General features: G+C 32.6%; 2 protein-coding genes and 1 long non-coding RNA gene across 4 annotated transcripts; 2 read left to right on the top strand and 1 right to left on the bottom strand.

Moving 5' to 3' along the window:
• Positions 1–2,008: 2,008 nt before the first annotated feature.
• LOC108199121 (protein NEGATIVE GRAVITROPIC RESPONSE OF ROOTS) lies at positions 2,009–4,296 on the top strand. The gene is made up of 5 exons (XM_017366865.2): positions 2,009–2,156; positions 2,240–2,312; positions 2,980–3,524; positions 3,606–3,774; positions 3,889–4,296. Exons 1-5 carry the CDS (start codon positions 2,151–2,153, stop codon positions 3,906–3,908), a joined length of 813 nt encoding a protein of 270 aa, XP_017222354.1. The 5' UTR covers positions 2,009–2,150; the 3' UTR covers positions 3,909–4,296.
• Positions 4,297–10,727: 6,431 nt separating this feature from the next.
• LOC135148367 (uncharacterized) lies at positions 10,728–12,419 on the top strand. Of its 2 annotated transcripts, none has more exons than XR_010286499.1 (3): positions 10,728–10,841; positions 10,914–10,987; positions 11,172–12,419. It is a non-coding gene; the product is annotated as an uncharacterized LOC135148367 (long non-coding RNA). The 2 variants fall into 2 exon arrangements; XR_010286500.1 differs by having other exon boundaries at positions 10,914–11,096.
• A 4,449-nt stretch (positions 12,420–16,868) lies between these two features.
• On the bottom strand, positions 16,869–19,484 carry LOC108198089 (pollen receptor-like kinase 3). The gene is made up of 2 exons (XM_064082452.1): positions 18,043–19,484; positions 16,869–17,849 (listed from the first exon to the last, which is right to left on the bottom strand). Exons 1-2 carry the CDS (start codon positions 19,391–19,393, stop codon positions 17,278–17,280), a joined length of 1,923 nt encoding a protein of 640 aa, XP_063938522.1. The 5' UTR covers positions 19,394–19,484; the 3' UTR covers positions 16,869–17,277.
• Positions 19,485–22,273: the final 2,789 nt, after the last annotated feature.

Here is a 22,273-nt window from a genome sequence, read left to right as displayed (position 1 = left end):
GCGGTGGTGTCCATGTAAGAGCCCAAAAGAAAGACTTTGCTAAAGCAATAGATTTGAGGAAATTCGACAAATTTATATTAGGGTTTGTCTAATGTGTGCCCATGGGCACATGCTAGACACTAACATTTATAAAATTTGAGGGTTTTGATTGGTGTGGTTGGTGTAATTGCAGGGGGTCCATCATTATTAAAGAGGATAAGCCAATAGAAACCCTCTAAACTCATAAATTTTTGTGCTTAGTGTGTGCCCATGGGCACACCACAGAAAAACCGTTTATATTAATATTTGGGGAAGAACATCAAGTATCTTGAGGTTAACACAGCTGTTTGATCCAGTCTTTTAGAATTATTATTTACTTGCCGAGATCTACTTATCTTCATGGTGCCCACCTTTTAGATATGACTTTAAACGATCTACCTTCTTATTGGTTATCTGACTCCGTATTATGGATAGATTATCCCTAAATCTATCGGTATATTATCTTGGCTTTAGGGATTCATTTATCTAACTTATATAAACCATGGTTCATGGATTTGCAAATTGAATTTGACAATTATTAGATTAGATAAGATTCAATAAGATTGTTAATCTCTCATTTACATAAGAAATTTAAGCTTAAGTTTCATATTCTTACTCTATTCAAAATCAGGTTCATTCATGGGTGATGAACCTCAGTAAAAACAGTCCTGGTGCGGTTAGCAAGGGGCAGTCCCATAAGATTATGGCTGTATCTTCCTACCCTCTCTACTTAAGCCATGCTAAACCATAGTTAGTTGCCTCTCCGAGTTTTGTGCTGTATATGTTCATCTTGCTAGCTAACAGCCGCTGCTTCCTTACTAGGGTTCATGTCACAGCGGCACGGGCATGCCAGATTGGGCATGCCAGAACTGGGCATGCCCTAGGCATGCTTTTTGTCCATTTGGCATGCTTTTTTACTAATTTTTTATATAAATAATAAAATTTATATAAATATTATATCTTATAAATATTGAAAATTTTAAATATAGTCCAACTTCATAGTTAAATATTAGATAAACTACTAATATAAGTTAGTATTGTACTAAGTTCGGTTCTTAATATTTACTAACTTTTGTTATATTTGTAAGTGCACTTTAGTATCAATCCTGTAATGATGCAGCAGTTTTTGCTATATTTAATGGAAAATGGCATGCCATTTGGGCATGCCTTTTTGTAAAATACATGCCTATAGGCATGCTAGTGAGAACTGCCGTGACATGTACCCTACTCCTTACTGGAATTTCTGATGAGGAAATGCATCGGTTGAGGCAATGTTCATTTCATCTATTAAAAAACCTGAAATTCAGACTTAATCACAAATCTATAAGAATCTTTCCTGCAGCCGTGCATAAATAATTTTTTCCGGGCAAGTGCACTAGCTCTTAAAAAGTCTCCAAAATCAAAGCAATGGGCAGGTCCCTGTCATATTCAATATAAATACCATTGTAGCTTGGTGAATACCGCTCTTCTCTTGGTAATAGGAGTTTAAGCTTCGAGCCTCAATAATGGCATGTGTGTGTGTTTGTGTGTGTGTGGATTAGGTTAATGCACTGTAAAAACCATGCTTTCCTTTCGCAAAATAAAATACCAATGTGAAAAACTATCTGCACCAGGAGCAATAGTATAATCCTGTCTTATCACCCACTCTTGTCCGTATTATGACAATGGCTATATCAGCTGTCTATCTAACTTGGCTAGAAAAATAAAATTTAACTATTATCTAATTAACCAAACCAAAGCAAACATACAGTATAAATAAAATGTTTATCCCTCTTAAAGCAAGGCGAGGGTATGATGTCTGCAGATCATGCCCTGGTAGAAAAGAGCAGGGAGGTTGTTTTTGTGAAGACCCGCCTGACTTAGTAGTTGGCACATATACTCGTGTTTCATTAACAAATAAATAATAGGAAAATGACATACTGGTAACAGAAGGGAAAAAACTATAAAGCAGTAGGTGAGTGGCTGTATTTGGGAAATTGGACCTGAATAATCTACCAGCCATGGAACTACTCCCCAATTGGTAGTATTTAAAACTTGCCAGTCTCACTCTTTGTAGGCTTGTGGGATATATGTGCTTTTGCTGAATTTTCCCACCTTTGCTAAAGTAGCCTTAACGTTTCATATATTTACGCATGAAGGTAAGAGATAATTTAGTAACTGTGTATGCCGGTATATCTGCATTTTTCAGTTTCGTTAGATAATCTATGGTATTTGGTTTCAGATCTTCAGTTGGATGCAAAACAAGCTGCATGCTATAAGGGATACAAAGAAACTAAATCCATTAACGTCTAATGGTAAGTGTGCATTGATCATTTATTCTTTCGATGCAAGTCTGGTATGATCCTCTGTCATTGTGTGATTCCTTTGTGACTATGATTATGATGAAGATTTGGTATTTTAAAGGTATAGCAGTATACTTACCTGAAGCCTATGGATTTGAAGAAGAGTTCGAGAAAACCTGTAGAGTAACTCAGAATAACGGATTCAGTTTCATGGCATGACAGTTCTATACTTGTTTTATTCTGTAGTCACACTTATTATTTTCTCTATTATATGGCTAGTTTCAGTCACCTCCTTCTATTATTAAAAGAACGTCTGAATTCTGGAGTACATTTTGTAGACATTACTTGTAGTCCACACTCGCATAAAATTTATTTAAAATTCTCTTTCTATAAAGTATATTTCTTCACTCAAGACACTCTTTCAGAACAGAGGTACTGTAGTAGAGTAAACGAATATATGGTACAGGCTGCACATACTGAGTATTCAGTTTTAGTCAGGGAATTCATAGTTTTAGAGACTGTAACATTTGGATCTTCATGAATAGCAAGGAGCTTTAAGGGCAATATTAATGGCTTTTTGGAAATCTGGTGGTTTGTCTGAAAGAAAGTCATTTCTTATATGTTCTTCATTAATAGAATCTCAGTTTCTCAGTATCTCATAATGTTCTTTGTCATTTAGACAACATTGTGCAGAAGCCTTTCGAAGAAGAGCACAGTGACTGGCCTCATGGGTTGCTTGCAATCGGGACATTTGGAAATAAAAATGTGAACGCAATCCCGGAGACCTGCAATCTACAATCGAGCAAACTTTCCCAAGATAATTCAAAAGACATTGACCATGAAGAATTTAGAAATCATCAAAAGAAATCAAATATTATACTGGACAGACAAGATCCAGAGTCTAATGTAGCGAATGAGCTTGAAAGTCACCATATTTTGGAAAAGACATTTAAGACATCATCAACCTCAGACATTAACAGACCGTCAAGCTACACCGTGTCTGATGATATAGGGGATGAAGACGGTCCTTTCCAGCTTATCAGTGGAACAGTTGTGATTAATCGAGGAAAGGAAAGTCACTTAGATAGCACCAAAAATGCTAGTATTGGAAAGGAATCACTGTCACTTCTCCTGAAAAAGATGTTTAAAAGTGAAATTACTCCAACTTCGAGTCTAAGAGATTCGTTTCCAGAAGCGAGACTGGAGAAATCAAGAATGAACAAGGTAGGTACATGTTTTTTCTATCTTGAGTTAAGTTTACATATAACATTAGTTCCTGTCCAGAAATTTGTTGTGTGAATGCAGATTTTCAGAAGTGTGTTGAACAAAAAGATATTCCCACAAAGTTTGAGCACAAAGGCTACTAGCACAAAGAAATGCTTGAATAATAAACAACATTGCATGAGTGATGGCAAGAACATATTAGCAGAAGAGATCTCAGCTGGAAGTAAATGGGTCAAGACAGATTCTGACTGTAAGGGGTCGAACTACAATTTTTTTTTTTTTTTGTCATAAGTGGTCGAACTACATTAAATATAGAAAGACCTTGTGAAGTTTACACATCAACTCATTTATTTTTTCTACGCAGTTATTGTTCTAGAGATATGATGAAGTGAATCTGGAGCAATGATGTAGTTGAATGTCTGTAACCCTTGTGCTTCTTCTGCTCATAAGTGGAGAAAACCTGAGATCTTGGAGTTGGTGTCCAACATAATTTTCGCCATGGAGGATATGCACATGTTTTTTCCCATGGATGGTATAAATGTTTCACACAATTACTCGCACGACGCCTCAAAATATAAACCCTTAACCATTTGGGCTATGCAACCGTGTTCAAACAATACTCAAATTTACATCTATCATATTAATATTGTGATGAACAAGTTCTGAAATTTCATAAAAGATTCACCGAGATCAAGTGGGCAAGAGTGTATCATAATTGGTATTCATTGTTAAAACAAAAATGCCAACACATAATCAAGTCCTTTATGTTGCGCCCAAAATTTGATCCTCAAGCCAATAAATTTGTTCATGTTTTAGATTTGTTAACTAACTTATTTGCTTCCCTCACCAGCTAGCTTGGGAGGTAGAGCTGGGTAATAATATTATGGAATTAGGTTCGTAAATTCATAAATTAGTTCATAAATATTTTATTTGAAAAGTAATAAATTTAAAGAATTACATTTTATAACCTTGAATTTGGGTCCAAATAAGTATAGATTTTTTCTTGACAGTTTAGATCTAAATGTTATAATTTCTTACATTTTGTAACTCCAACACGCTTTTTCATTAAAAATTATCATTAATATTATCTATTTGTGTTTTTATGATCTTATATGTCTTATCTTAATTCCAAAAATCAATCATTTATTTATTAAAAAAAATGAAAATGTGATTTTTTTTTCTCAAATTCATCCAAACATATCCCAGATAAATACTTTCCATATTTATGAGAAATATATTTTTATTTAATTATTATTTATTTAGGGTGCGTTTGGGTGAACTTGAAAAGAAATATATATATATATATATATATATATATATATATATATATATATATTTATGAAAAATACTAGAATTATCAAATTTAGATGACAACTATCACAAAAAAAATAAGTAATTATATATGTATAAGTGTTTATGCCAAAATTAAAAGTTATAAATTATAATTAACTCATAAAATTATTAATAATGAAGTTTATGGAAGTAATAAATTTACTGTAGTAGAGATGTTTATCACAAATATGGTGTGGTTTAAAAAAAGTGATTGGTATAATAAATATTTTCTTTAAACATGTGTTATATTTTTTTTTTAATTTAATCTAAACGCCAACATAATTTACAATAATTATTTATTTTAACTTAACATAATTTAACATTTAATAAATTTTAGTTTAACTGTATTGTTTATTATTTTTACGAATATATTATTTTGTAACTATTCATATACGCCTAGTAAAGAAACTACAAACTACAAAGTTAGAATCTTAGGAGTCATTTGTCAACAGGTGAATGAAAGGAAATGAACCGGATCGTCCATATGTTTGCTATCCAGATTGTTTGTCCATCTTTTTAACATTTGGATGAGACAAAAATTGTTGTGGACGACACTGCCACAAATTTTCAACTGAACCATTGCAGATACTATTTACTCACGTCAATACGTAGTGGACATATGCCCTTGTTGCTTTATTTATTAGTTACTTTTTACATGATTAAAATAATTTTGTAATTTCATAAATAATAAATTTTTAATAAACATTATATAATTATTATGATACACATTTTATTTAATAACATTATCAATTATTTAATATAATATAATAGGTGATGATCACGGTGAATAGAATTTAATTACTTATAAATCAAATAATTTCATTCATTTAATGATAAATACTAATATATTTTTGAATAAAAATAATATCTTAATTTAAAAAATAACTCTTCGAGATGATATTAACAATTAAATTAATTGAAGTCTAGAATTGGAAAATGTTATATTCAGAGCAAATTTTCAATTTTCAGAGCAAACAAGAATGAAAAGACAAAACTGACTTCGTGCATACACAATAACAACAAATGAAAAAAAGGATAATTTTCATCCGGATTATATACTTGTCCACATATATTTATCATCCAGAAAATGTTGTTCAGATTTAACAAATGACCCCTAATCATCAATATACTTATATAAAGGAGAAGCGAGGGGCGTGTAGGTGGCGCCTCTCACATCGCTCCGTTCTATTTTTCTAATTTTCTGGAATTTTAGGTTGAAAAATATCAAAAATTAAAACTACCTTTTTTAGTTTCAGATATATTAGAAGTAAGTCTCTCTGCACCTATAAATACCCTTGGAGATTGTAGGGCTTTTGATCATCTAAACACAACATCCTCTCTCTCAATACCATAACCCTACCTCTCTCCGGTGATAGTTCTCTTGCACGGTTTGTAACTCGGTGGTGTCGTTCTTTTATGCAATGATAAGTCTTGACATGATATTGATGGATGATATCATGATGTATGTTTGTTGGTTATTCCTTTATAATATTTGTTTTATTCGACGGACATGTTTGTTAATTTTTATATGATTTATTTTGTATACAGGAAAAAAAATATCCTTGCATTATATGTTTGCTCCGTTCAAGTAACTTTTTAGTGAAAGCTGTTTATACATTATTAAAAAGTAAAGATTTGTTACGAGCAAAGGTAGTTATAAACCGCTGTATCACAGATTTAAGTTAGATGTTTTTGTGCATTGAAGGAAGGTGAGAATGTAAGAATATGATTACTTTTAAAAAAAACATAAATAAAATTAAGATTCATCGTGCTTTAAATTGTTAATTACGTGTATAAATTTATTTTCATTTTTTCACCATGAATTATAGTCCACTTTTGCAATTTTATATATTAGTATTGGTATTACATCAAGAATTTTATATTATAAAATTTATTTTATCCCACAAATATTAATTTTGAAACATTAATATAATTTTTATAGGCAGCTACAAAATTATTTTGTTCTGCAAATATTAATATTAAATCATTAATATAATTTTTATAGGCCGCCGCAACGCGCGGCTTCTCAACTAGTTATATTCATGTATGTAATGAGATTTGTGTTATTTAATTTTAAAATATAGCTAATAGTTAAAAGATTATATTTTCACAATAATATTATTATTTTCATAACGGGTTAATTATCTAGTTGGTCACTGAAATGGGCTTAATGTATCAAATTGGTCACTGAACTCAAAACGGTATCAAGATAGTCACTGAAGTGGCCATAAATATCAAATAAGTACCTTGAAATATAAGTTCAAGTAGTAAAAATATTATTTATAAAGTTTTACACATTATTTTTGAATATTACCAAAACCAAGTAAAAGGTTATGACTTCTAATATATTTAGATTTTATCAAGTTTATTTATTATTTATTTTCAATTAAAACTAAGAAAATAACTATATAATAAAATATAAATAATAAATAAACGTGGTAAAATATAAATATATTATCATAAATATTAGAAGTCATAACCTTTTACTTGGTTTTTGTAATATTCAAAAATAATGTGTAAAACTTTATAAATAATATTTTTACTACTTGAACTTATATTTCAAAATACTTATTTGATATTTACGGCCACTTCAGTGACCATCTTGATACCGTTTTGAGTTCAGTGACCAATTTGATACATTAAGACCACTTCAGTGACCAACTTGATAATTAACCCTTTTCATAACAAATTGGATTAATCAAAAAATAATTAGTGGAACAATGATCAAGCAACACTGATTAATCATCGTTTTAAGAAGAATGAACACAGAAAACAATAACATATACATAATCAATGTATATGAATAATATATACATGATTTTTTTCCTCAAATTCATCCAAACATATCCCAGATAAATACTTTCCATATTTATGAGAAATATATTTTTATTTAATTATTATTTATTTAAGGTGCGTTTGGGTGAACTTGAAAAAAAATATATATATTTATTTATGAAAAATACTAGAATTATCAAATTTAGATGACAACTATCACAAAAAAATATAAGTAATTATATATGTATAAGTGTTTATGCCAAAGTTAAAAGTTATAAATTGTAATTAACTCATAAAATTATCAATAATGAAGTTTAAGGAAGTAATAAATTTACTGTAGTAGAGAAGTTTATCACAAACTAGCGTTTTTGCCCGCGCTCCGCGCACGAGCTTCAAATTTTTATTGAATTTTGTTATTATTATTTCATAAATACATTTAATAAATAATTATATTTGAATTTTCAAATAAAGTATAAAGTAGGAAGAAAAAAATTATATTAGACATAACTCTCTTATACTTAAGTTTATTATATATCAAGAAAATTCAAGTGAAATTATATGTCAAACAATATTAAACTAAAATTATATATCAAACAAAACATTATGTTAATAAGAACATCAAAATTATACGTCAAATCGAATAAATAGATTTGAATGACTATCCACTATAATGATAGTTATACTACATTCTTGTTTCATGAGGTATAGGGCAGTCACAATTCTACCCGACCCGATTCTAACTCGTACCGAGCGGATAGTGTTTTACCAAACCCAAATTATAGGGTTTCGGATAAAAATTTGTTTTTAAACCCGAATAATTTTCGGGCCAGGATCGGGTTTGATTCGAACCCGACCTGAAAACCCGGAACTCATTTCGAACCCGAACCCGAACATACATACATACATACATACATACATACATACATACATACATAATATCTTTTATAATAGATTTATTATTTAATATATAATAAAATTAAAACAAAATTAAGATATTTATATTTAATATTATATATATATATATTTAATATTATTTGTTGAATAAATAATAATTACTCGTGTAATATCCTTCAAGTTCAGATTTAAGATTCCTAAAATTTTCAAGTTTGGGTTCAATTTTGGTATTTGTGAAATCAATTTCGACCGACCCGATTGCTATTTGTAACAGTGATACATATCTACTATGATTAAGGTGACCTACATAAAATGTTTAATACGTACTATTAATGACGTAATATTTAAATTTATAAAAATACTTTTTATAATATCTATATCACTATGTTAGAAACTTTAATATATATTATTCCCAATATTAAAAATTGATATATTTGTGACATAGCTAAATATTAGACGACTCCCGGATATTAAATATTAAATAAAAATATAATTATAAATTTCAATTTTAATTTTAAACACTTTATTTATATATAAATTAATATAATTAACGCTTAGTTATATGATACATGATAAGCTTAAAAATTGTGACAGTATATTCAATATAATTATCTTCTTCAATTTTCATTAGTTGTGTACAAACTCAAAATTCAAAAAATGCTATGATACATGGAATGTAGTTATTGCATTACAATTCAATATTTAATATAATTGTCAGTCATCAATTTTAGGATTTTTAGGACATGTGATTAGTCTAAAATAAATATGGAATATGATATGACACGTCAAAATTTAAAATAGGTGTTTTTGTCGTGGATTTTTTTTTGAAACATGTGGCATTGATGATTTGACACTGTTCAGGATTTATAATATAATTTGGGTTCGATTTTGGTATTTATGAAATCCGTTTCGACCGACTCATTGATTACGCACAATTTTAGGAATCTTAGGACATCTAATTGGTCTAAAATAAATATGGAATATTATATGACATGACAAAATTTAAAATAGATGCCATTGACTTGGACTTTTTTTTTGAAATATGTGACATTGATGATTTGACATTGTTCAGGATTTATAATATAGTTTGGATTCGATTTTGGAATTTGCGAAACCCGTTTCGATCGACCCGATTGTTGTCTCTAAGTAATAGTACATATCTACTATGATTAAGTTGAACTCCATAAAATGCTTAATACATACTAATTAATGACACAATATTTAATATTTTTATAAAAATACTTTTTATAATACTTATATCACTATGTTAGAAAATGTAATATATATTATTCCGAAAATTAAAAAGCAGCATATTTGTAACATAGCTAAATTTTAGACGACTTCCGGATATTAAATATTAAATAAAAATATAATTATAAATTTCAATTTTTAAGCACTTCATTTATTTATATATAAGTTAATATAATTAAAGCGTAGTTATATGATACATGATAAGCTTAACAATTGTGGCAGTATATTCAATATAATTATCTTCTTCAATTTTAAATAGTTCCGTACAAATTTAACATTCAAAAAATGCTATGATTATGGAATGTAGTTATTGCATTACCATTCAAAATTTAATATAATTGTCAGTTATTGATTACGCTCAATTTTAGGAATTCAAAGATATGTGGTTGATTATTCTGATACGCTTAAATAAATAAGGGAAATTATAATGACATGGCAAAATCTAAAATATGTGGCATTGAGGTGGATTTTTTTTTGAAATATGTGGCATTGATGACGTGACACTGTTCAGGATTTATAATATATAGATATAGATATGACGTGGTTTAAAAAAAGTGATTGGTACAAGAAATATTTTCTTTAAACACGTGTTATATTTTTCTTTTTAATTTAATCTAAACGTCAACATAATTTACAATAATTATTTATTTTAACTTAACATAATTTAACATTTGAGAAATTTTAGTTTAATTGTATTGTTTATTATTTTTACGAATATAATATTTTGTAATTATTCATATACGCCTGGTAAAGAAACTACAAACTACAAAGCTGAATCTTAATATTCATGTATGTAATGAGATTTGTGTTATTTAATTTTAAAATATAGCTAATAATTAAAAGATTATATTTTCACAATAATATTATTATTTTTGTAACAAATTGGATTAATCAAAAAATAATTAGTGGAACAATGATCAAGCAACACTGATTAATCACCGTTTTAAGAAGAATGAACACAGAAAACAATAACATATATACATAATCAATGTATATGAATAACATATACATGATGGCATCATTCTGGCGGTATGTTCTAAGATTGCTCCAAGTATCAGAACCCAGGTTGGTTGCTTTATTTCTTTGATCGGCCATGTTATAATTGTTAAAGAACTTATTATAAATTCAAACATATAGGAATTAAGCAGGAATATTTGTTCTTGTTATGCTAAAGATTCAAGTTCAGCTTTCAATTTATCGAACCCTTTGAGGTTAGCATATCTGTTCCCATTTGTATTTGCAAGGATAGTTAACTTATCTCTTGGCGTCCCGGGTTCTGGGTTCAACTCTCGCTCGTTCACAGATCAACTTATCTTTTAGGTTCTTGTTATCCTAAATGTATTTCATGTTTAGCATTACTATCTTACAATCACACTTATTTTGTTTATATTGTAGGTATGTTTTAATAAACTTTTCCCGCTACAGAGACTGCATTAATATCAAGGGAGCAACGGCGTGCCCTGATTGCCGGAAGATTGAGCTTGGCAGTTAATTTTGCCGAGGATCTATTTGGGATCTTTTTGCTGATGTGGATGTAAGCACACTTACTTCTGTTTTCAATCCATATAGTGTACCTAGCTCTGCTACAATCATTAATTTCGCAAGTGCATTTGTCTTTATATGAATACCTGAGATGAATTAAAGGGGTGCTTTTGGTTTACATCTGATATGTTTGTACTAGAGTTCTCTGCCATGGTATATTAAGATTTTGTTGGATATTAACCTTTCCTTTCAGTTCGTTCATAGTAGAGTTCTCTGCTATGAATAGTTGAGATAAATTAAAGGGGTGCTATTGGTTTACATCTGATATGTTTGTAGTAGAGTTCTCTCCCACCGCATATTAAGATTTAGTTGAATATTAACCTTTCCTTTCAGTTCGTTGATCATTTAAGCAACCACATCTCTAGCCTGTGGGTATTTTATCATATCTATTTCTGAGGGATCTAGGTTCTAGAAGGTATTTTTTTGTTATCTGGGAATTAAAAATACCGAATATCTATCCATTTGATCAGATGATGTTTGTTGATGGAAGTTTTCAACTCGTATTTACTTAGCGGGTGACCTGGTGCAAGCATAGAAGTAATTAATTATTAATTTACTTTCTTTTCCTGTATCTTCAGGTTTTATGGTAAGACAGAATTCTTCGGGGGTGTTGCAATAGAATAATATGTATTTCCATCCAATTAAAGTTAAACTGGGCAGGGGTATTTTCGGAAATACAACTATAACCACTTAAAAACTCCATTAATGCTCTGTGAGAAGAATTTTGAGTTGTAATAGAATTATTAGTGAATTTTTATGGTTTTATTGAAGATTTGATGGTTTTAAACTTAGGGGTTGGAGGTTTAATGGAGATTTTGTGAGGTCTCGGGTCCTTAATCTTTGTTAGAGTTTTAATCAAGCTTTTGAGGTTTAGTTTATCATGAGGTGAGGTTTGAGGTATTTTTTGGAGTTCAAATGGAGCCAACTCTTAGGGGTCATTTGCTTACTTCTGAATGGAGCTTACTGATGCTTAGCTGAGCGATTCCTCTTGTTCAGGTTATTTGTTGTCTCCCCAAGATTGTCTGATCGAATCTTATAACTGCTTAGCCGTTCATTTACAAAATCGTGCACGACTCATTCATACACTCGCATATGTTCTGGTCTGGCTAGATTTCTAATTTAACTCTCGAGAATGTGTATAGTGTGTGCACTTACAAAGTGTGTAGTTGTTTTCAAATGAAAACACTAAGCTCTATTTATAGGCTTTCCAACAACTAACCATGGTTAACGAGTTCGTCCTGGACGACTTGAGTTCGTCCTGGACGGATTCGATTTATAAAAATAAATCTAACTCCAATAAGCACAAGAGATGGCGCCACTTTCATATACACATATATATTTGAATATATGTATATTAAAGTTGCGCTTCTTATACTTTCTCCACTGTTGGTCAATCATGGCGCTTGGATGGTCAACAGATGCGCTTCAATCCCTTCACAGTGTGGCCCTTAGAATATCCCTGAGTGAGAGTTGCACCTTCAAGAGAATAGACGTGAGGCGCAACATTTGACTTTTGGTCAAATGTTGCGCTTCAATCTACAACATACAGTGTTCTCTTCAGTTGTACTTGGAGAAAACTGTGGCCATGCAAAGTTGCGCTTAGGTAGCCTTACTGTGAACGAATGGCGCCAACTTTGACTAGAGTCAAAGTTCGCGCTTATACACCTCCAGTAGTATATGTTATAGTACTTAGACGAATTCCCATTGCCTGTACATGCGTGTTGAACACTGTTGAAGTCGCAACCTTTGACTTGGTCAAAGGTTGCGCTCCATCCTTTGTGTAGTCCATTGCCTTAGAGAATTTTGCCTTAGTCTTCCATTTGCATTACTTATTAAATATATATATATATATATATATATATATATATATATATATATATATATATATATATATATATATAGAATTAATTGTGTTTAATTAATTACTTGAATTATTTATGTTCAAGTAATTCACAATTAATATATATATATATATACATATGTATATTAATAAGTTCTTTGGAGATATCCTGGAGCAGCTCGATTGACTTGATCAATTAATTCGTTGATCGAATTCACTGAATACTTTCGTATGTCCTGACGTCCTGTGCACTGGTCTGGTTCACGAACGACTCGAACTGAAATAATCCCTTGAATTCTTTTGCTTGATAACATACTTGATCAGTCATTCCGGGTTAGGTGTTGCTTCGATAAATTTGATTATAAATAATCAAATTAAATATACTGGAATCTTCTGATCTTTGATACTTGATCTTCAGGCAATCTTGATAGCAGAAACTGATTGAACTTTATTCTTCACTGAGGCTTGAACATGTTAATGAACTTCTTTCAGTGGACGGATGCTCGTCTCAGATATCTTGATTGTCTTTGTCTGTTTGTATCGAATCTCCAACCTGTAGATTCCTGTATTATACTTACGTATTGTTTCCTGTCTTTTGATGTGTTGAGTTATCGTAATTACATTTACGTTACATTATGCTTTACATTATTTGCCAGATCTGTCCTATGGCTAAACAAACTAGGTTAAGCTTTACTAGTAGCTCTATCAAAACTAGTGCTCCTTTCGAGTTAATTCATATTGATGTGTTGGGACCGTATAAGATACGCTCTCATAATGGTTGCAATCAATTTTTGACAATTGTAGATGATTTTACTCGTTTTACATGGGTTCATTTGTTGAAATCAAGGACTGAATGTGTGCAAATCATGTCTAATTTCTTACTATATGTTAATACTCAATTCAAGGGTAAAGTGTTGAGGGTCCGTTCGGACAATGCACCAGAACTTTGTCAAGGTGCAATGAAACTGTTTTTCATGTCAAAAGGTATTCTGCAGGAGACCTCTTGTAGCTATACTCCACAACAAAATGGAGTTGTGGAGCGTAAGCATCGTCATTTGCTTGAAACTGCTAGGTCATTACAGTTCCAATCCAAAATACCTGCTAAATTCTGGAATGAAAGTGTTCTTTGTGCCACCTACTTGATCAACAGACTTCCCCTGCAGAGTATTAACAACGACAGTCCTTTCCATAGACTCACTGGTATGATTCCATCTTATGAGCACTTCAAAACTTTTGGATGTTTATGCTTTGCTTCCACAATTGCTGCAGATAGGAGTAAGTTTGATCCTCGTTCTGTGGCATTTGTTTTTCTTGGGTATTCAAACTCCCAAAAGGGATATAAACTCTTAAATCTTAAGACATATTCTGTTTTTATATCTCGTGATGTCATTTTTCATGAAAAACATTTTCCCTATCATTCAATTAATAAAACTGATGATTTTCTCATACACATCTATCTACCTGCTGTTACTTCTTTGGAAACATATGATTATGTTTCTGATGATAACAACAGTTCTTCTCTTTTTCCTGAGAACACATTTCAGAGTGAAAATCATCATCCTACTGATTGTCATTCTAATAATGTTCCCAGTGCTTCTTCTCGCAGCCATCTTAGTGCTGATCATGATAATTCTGTAACTCATGATTTAAGTTTAGACAATATTGTTCAAGTTCCAGAACCTGTGAGACGATCCACTCGAGTCTCTAAGCCACCAGCATACTTGTCTTCTTATAAGTGTAATCATGCTGTTAAGGAGTCACAAATTGATCAGGTTTCATCTGAACATTGGTGTAATGTAGTCACATTATCACCTTCTGCTTTAACAGCTCCTAAATGTACAATAGTTGAGCCTAAATCATACAAGGAAGCTGCAGCTAGTCCTATGTGGGTTGAGGCAATGAAAAAAGAGTTAGATACTTTGCATGCTAATCATACTTGGGATCTTGTTTCTCTTCCACCAAACAAGAAAGCAATCGGTTCCAGATGGGTTTTCAAAGTCAAATTAAAATCTGATGGAAGTTTAGAAAGGTACAAGGCTCGTTTGGTTGCTAAAGGATATAATCAAAAGTTTGGTGTGGACTATGAGGAGACATTTTCTCTTGTTATTAAGATGAGTACTGTGAGAATTCTATTATCAGTTGCAGCCTCAAAGAAGTGGAAATTGCACCAACTAGATGTGAACAATGCATTTTTGCATGGTACATTGAAACAAGAGGTATATATGTGTGTCCCAGAAGGCTTGCCTAATCCTGAAAATTTGGTTTGTCTACTTCGAAAGTCGATATATGGCTTGAAACAGGCATCTCGAGAGTGGCATGGAAAATTGGTTGAAGAATTGATATGTCAAGGGTTTCAACAATCCAAAAATGACTATAGCCTGTTTATTCGAAGAAACAATGGTAAAGTATGCATTGCAGCTGTTTATGTTGATGATGTAGTTCTTACTGGTGATGATTTATCAGCAGTTGAAAGTTTGAAGTTACATTTGGATACTCAGTTTGGTATCAAGGATCTGGGGGAATTGAATTATTTTTTAGGCATCCAGGTTACTCATACTACAGAAGGAATTATCTTGAGTCAACAAAAGTTTGCAAAAGAGATTATTGAACAAGCTGAGATTGATTGTGCACGGACAAATTGTACTCCTTTACCAGTACATTTGAAATTGTCTCAGGATGATGGCAAACTCATTTCTAATCCTGAGAAATATCGGTCTCTAGTTGGGAAGTTAAATTATTTGACCAATTCTAGGCCAGATTTATCTTACACTGTTCAAACCTTGAGCCAGTAAATGCATGCTCCAAAGGACACTCATTTAGCAGCTCTTCATCACATAATTCGTTATTTGGCTAGGACAATTTATCAAGGGATTCTATTAAGAGCTACTGATCAATTAACATTGCAAGCTTTTTCAGATGCTGATTGGGCTTCATGTATTGATTCAAGACGTTCAGTTACTGGTTATGTACTTCTGTTAGGACAGTCTCCTGTTACTTGGAAATCAAAAAAACAACACACCATTTCTAAATCTTCAGCAGAAGCTGAGTATAGAACAATGGCCTCAGCTGCTGCAGAAGTTACTTGGGCAGTTCATTTACTTGAGGAACTGGATGTTCGTGATCTTAAGCCTGTGACTTTACATTGTGATAACCAGTCTGCTTTACATATCGCTAAGAATCCAGTGTTTCATGAGCGTACAAAACATATTGAGTTGGATTGCTACTTTACTAGAGACAAGGTTTTGGAAGGTTTACTTCAACTGACATACTTGCCAACTAAATCCCAGCTAGCTGATGTTCTGACTAAAGTTGGACCTTCTGTTCACTTTAATTCTCTATTATCCAAGCTGGGAATGGTTCCTACTCCCATCTTGAGGGGGGATATTGAGAATACAGCTGATATAGTTAGTCCAGCTCAGCATAGCAGTAGTGGTTTGTTACAGAGTTGACAGTTGGATTCTGTTAGAGTTAGTCAGTTAGTCCATATGCCTATATAACAACTAGACATTCATTTCTTGTAGTTTAAGATTTACAGTTTACTTTGTACTCTTTGCTTCTCAAGCATGTAGAGCTGTAGTCACCATTGTTAACACCTTCAAGTTTATTGTATAAACTCTCCATAGATTAGTAGTTTTACATCGATTCTTCATATATTCCGCATCCATATCTGCAGTTTATCATAAATGATGTCATTCATGAAAAATAGGATAAGTGTTTAATGAGAAAAATTTCACAATATAGACAATAACTAAATTGAAATGATGTACAATCTGAGGCTTAATCTATGTGTTCTTTTATACTCTTCCTTTCTTGTCCTAACAAAAGTTCTGATCATGTTCTTGGTCACCCGAAAAATACCAAAGATCTCAAAAATATTTATCAAATGATACACTAATCACGCGACCCTAACAGTTGTTTAATTGATGAGAAGATGTATGTGATGATGTCCCGTCGCCACATCACTCAAGACATTGTGTCAGGATTGAGCACCTCCGAGAATGCATGGCCTATTCTCAAGATTTTAGCAAGTGGAAGTTGAAATTTGGAAGATAGTTGTGAAAATGTTTGTTTTCATACCACTTTTCAATCCTTAGCAGGAGAGATTATGATGCAGGATTCTTAGGCTTGTATCTCTTCTATCCTCCTGATTGCTTCTTTCATGTCTAATCTTCGATCTTGATCATTTTCGGTACAAGCAGCTCCAATGTGCAATAGTTTCACCATCTGATCAAGTGAAGCGGCTGAAGCTCCAGCTATTTCAGGGTCAATCAATTCTGACTCGCGTTTTTCAGACAATGATGTTCGGACCCATTGAACCACATCAGTGCCACCTTTTTGGTTGTTGAGATACTGAGAAGGGAACTTGCCAGTTAGGATTTCAAGAATGAGGATTCCGAGACAGTAGACATCACTTTTGTGGGAGACTTGTTGGTATAAAACTGCTTCAGGAGATTTAAAAGCAAACATAGCTTGTGCCGATTGAGTATTGTTGACTAATGGATACATTGCATAGTCCGATAGAAGGGGCTTGTAGTTTGAACCAAGAAGTACATTGCTGGATTTGAGATTGCCATGAGGAAGTTCATATGAAGAGAATTCAGAATGAAGGTAACCCATCCCTCTCGCTATTCCTTGGATAATCTTTAACCTTGTTGCCCAATTTAGCTCCGAATGAGACACACCACGGTCACCTGAAACAATGCACTGTCTTTACATAAAGATCATACATACACTACTGGAAGAATTTGAATAAACAGCACTCATGATGTTAAAAGTGTTTAGCCTAGCTAACTGCATCTAGGCACGGGAATAGTCTCGTTTGTAAAAAATTCACACTTTTTTGTTAACATGTGCAGAATAAAAATGTGATAACAGAAGATTTACCATGCAAAATGTATAACAAGCTGCCTTTAGGAACAAACTCAGACACCATTAATTTCTCATCTTTCCTGTAATGATATGCTAAAGGTGTCAATATATTATTGTGCTTCAGTGAACCAATCCGCCTCATCTCTGTATCAAACGTTTCCTTGGTCATTGCATTCATTTCCCTCATCCTCTTCACAACGACGGATACCCCATTTGACATCATTGCTTTATAGGCTGATCCCAACCCTCCATTCCCTAGAACCTCGGCCGCTGCCTTCATTAAATCAGACATCCCAAACACTCCCTTTTCATCATTTATCACTACTAGATCACTTCCTAATTTGCCTCCTGCATTACTCGCCCCGCTTTTCCTAGAGTAGTTAGCTGATCCTCCCATTCTGTTTTTAGATGATGATGAGCTCAAAGTTCTCTTGGGGCTTGGAATATGTACTTGTACAGTTTCATCAAGGTTTTCTTTCCCTAATGGAGCAAAACTATCTTCCTTTTTATCGGTCTTAAAGAAGATAGTTAGTGCTAGAAGGATGATCACAATTGCAAGAACAACCCATGTTACTCGTAAAGATTTGTTAGTATCTAGTTGTGGTGGAGATCGACTGAATGGTGAATCTGGTGCGTCAACTGCATCAATTTCAGGAGGTGGCGCTCCATTAGTGCATTTCATTCCTAGTTTTTCATTACATAAGCCAGGATTGTTCTTGAAAGCCGTTGCATTAAATTTTACCAAATACTCAGGGATTTCCCCTTCAAGCTTGTTGTTAGACACGTCAAGATCAGCTAATGAATCTTGTTTTAGTGGTGGAATTGGACCCGAGAATTGGTTGTTTTCAATACGTAGTTCCCTGAGAATTGGAAGTTGTGTAATAGACTCGGGGATTTTCCCAGAAAAATTATTGTTGTCAAGCCAGAGTTTTTTCAAAGCTTTCATATTGGCAAAGTAATCAGAAGGAATCTCCCCAGAAAATTTATTACTAGAAATATAAAAAGCTTTAAGATCAGCGAGACGATTAAATGCAGGTATTTCACCTTCAAATGAATTGTTTGCCATAATGATGAATTTAAGGCCTGACAGCTGTTCCAATGGCACAATGTCAATTTTACCTGCAAGTCCCATGTTAAAAAGAGTAATTGTTCTGACTTGTCCATTTGCGCAATTGAGACCGACCCAAGCGTTCCCTTGAGGAGGGCAGGGTAATGTATCCGGTGTCCAAGAATCGAGAGCCCTTGCATTGGTGATTGATGCCTTAAATTGTAGAAGTGCTTCAGCTTCAGATATTGAATGAGAGGAAGGAGCTAATGATAAAAATATGAGAAAGAGGCATAGAAAGTTGCTTCGAACAACGACCATGTTTCGCTAAAACATTTGTGTCGTTAAGTTCTCTAAATTTCCTCCCTCTGAGAATTGCCTTCCTCTCTTTTGTTTATTCTTAGGTTGGCGTGACATTGTAATGAGTCGAACAATGACTTCAAATTTTTGGTGGGATGATAGTGAAAGAGAAAAATTTTGGCTTGACTCTGTCAACTTCACCAGAGGTCTTCTCGGAAGCCATTTGCCATTATAAATAAACCATTTGCATTACTATATTTGGTAAATTTTGATTTCTCATTTATGCAGCTTGTCAATTCAATTTTCGCTTACTATTATAATCTTCACTAACTTCCTATCTCAGCCTCCTACGATCGTACTTACCAGTGAGACATCGGACTATGAGTCTGTAGCTTTTAAGCAGCACTTAATTTGATTTGATTTAATTTTGGAGATCAAAACATATCATTAGCAATTTATATCCTTTTGGCATATCTCTTTTAAGTTTTGAGCCATGCAACTATCTAAGTACACTCATCACAAGCACATCAGGTCTCCTAGATGTTGTGTTTAGCTTAGCAAATTAGAGGCAATGAATATCAGAAAAGAATCAATCTTATATGGAAATAATTTCCGAGTACTACTATGAAAACTACTAGCCGAGCAGATAATTTACCCTTAGCCAAAAAAAATCAGATTCTCTAGCTTTAGAATTTGTTAGTATGGTATGAATTATGTGAAAAAGCCTGCACAAGAACAACACAACTAATTAAGAGTGTCTATGAAATAAGAACTTATATTAAAAACTAGGGTTTTTCACAAGTACCTGATAATAGAAATTTTTTTATAAAAAAATGTAAATTTTTTTAAAAAATTGCAAATATACAATCTTCCAAATAAAAAATTGCAAAAAAACGAAACTGTTTTTACAAAAATATGAAAATTGCATTTACAACGGTATCTTCAACTACTAGCAACCTCATATAACCACAAATCCAACTTAAAAAAACTATTTAAAACAACTTAAATTAACACAAATGCCCTGCGAGGCCTGACCTATTTCACAAATAAGGAGATCACAATAAATAACTATGTATATTCACTTGTACTTTGACTACTCAATGACATCACCAAATCAGACTCAAGCTCTAGCTTCAACTTTAGATAAAATTTAGAATTAGGCTTCAAACTATGGCTCTAACTAGGCTTGATTAAAGTACTCCCTCCGTCCCATTTTATGTGACCTCATTTCCTTTTTGGGACGTCTCAAAAAAAATGAACCTATCATACTTATTATTTTTGAACACTACTTTTCACTATTACACCCACTACCTCTCTATTTTATACTCTTTTTTTTATTAAACAAACACTATTACACCCACTATTTTCCTCCACTATCTATTAAAATATTGATGGGTCCCACCACTTTACCCATTTTTCAACTAAACTTACTCACTTTCACTACTCCCTCCGTCCCCCGGAATTGTATACATTGGGGGACGGGGACGCGGCACGGACTTTAATGCTCCTATAAAATGTAGTTGTGTAATTTATTTTTAAAATTTTCTTTTTCTGAATTAAAGTTTGGATGTTATATTTTTATTCAGAAAAAAAAAATCTCAAAAATAAGTTACGGAACTATATTTTATAAGAGCATTGAAATGCGTGTCGAACAGTTGAAAAGAAACGTATACAATTAAATGGGACAGAGGGAGTACTTTTTTCTTAATTTCCGTGAAAGTCACCACCAGTCTCAGCTAGGCATTGGCTTCTTTCTTCCTAGTCTTCTTCTTTTTTCGAATTTGGCATAGCCTTCTTCAAATTGTATGTATGTGGTTGCTCGTTTGATTTGGCGGTGGCGTTGTTTGTAGTCGGTGAAGTTAAAATCGAAGGTCAAATTGTTTCTGGGCAGTGATGAAAGGAGGTTAGATTTATTTAGTTGATTTTGGTTGCATATATATATATATATATATATATATATATTATTGGTTTTTTTTACATTAATAACCAAGTTTAAAAGAATTTTTGCAAAAATACTGTCACTTTCTAAAACAAATTGCAAAAATACTATGTTCCTGAAAATATTTACAAAAAAACAGTGGTTGCATATGCAACCATATCTGCAACTTCTAGCAACCATATGCCACCAGAAATGCGATTTTGAAAAAAATATTGAAAATTATATTTATATGCATAATAAGTTCCAACTAGTTGCAAGACAGAAAAATGACCCCAGCTGGGCCAAACATTGCAACCTAAAAGCAACTAAAACGATAAACTAGAAATCACTCAAAAGCAACTCAAAATTATTTATACTCCCAACACTAGAGGGACTGATATGGTTGCAGTGTTGATCGAGTTGGCACCGGCATGAGTGGTGCTTCATAGAGATGTACAATCAAGGCTTCACAAAGAACTTGACACTATAATTGGGCAGTCTCGTGTGTTAAGGGAGGCTAACATATCTTCCTTGGTTTATCTACCAGCCGTTTTGAAGCAGTTGGCTTGACTACAGTGACCTTTTGGGTTGCTTCGCTGTTGCACGAGTTCGAGTGGGGTTTTGTTAGGAATCAATAACTTTGATGATAGCCGTATCTACACACACACACTTCATCGTTTCCACTTCGGGTTTTTCAAGTTTTTTCATGAAAAACTTGCTGGTTACTTGATTCAAGCTTCTAATTGCTTGCTGGTTTCGATTTTATTCAAGTATTAAGCCGTTATACTGCCCATTTGTTTTTTTAAAAAAAATCAAACCCTTGTTCGCGATTTCGTGGCTGTTTTCACGAGGTTTATGCTTGATTTTGGACTTCGATCTTTGCTGTGTTCATCTCCTTGAATCCCTAACTGTAGTTCGAAGCTTTTGCAGTTATTTGGAGTTTCGAATTTTCAGGGGTTTTGTGGAGATTAAGGACTCGTTTG

The sequence above is a fragment of the Daucus carota genome, chromosome 8, assembly GCF_001625215.2.
Source record: "Daucus carota subsp. sativus chromosome 8, DH1 v3.0, whole genome shotgun sequence".
NCBI classification, from domain to species: domain Eukaryota; kingdom Viridiplantae; phylum Streptophyta; class Magnoliopsida; order Apiales; family Apiaceae; genus Daucus; species Daucus carota.
Note: the sequence above shows the minus strand (reverse complement) of the source record. Positions and strands in the feature narration are given on the sequence as shown.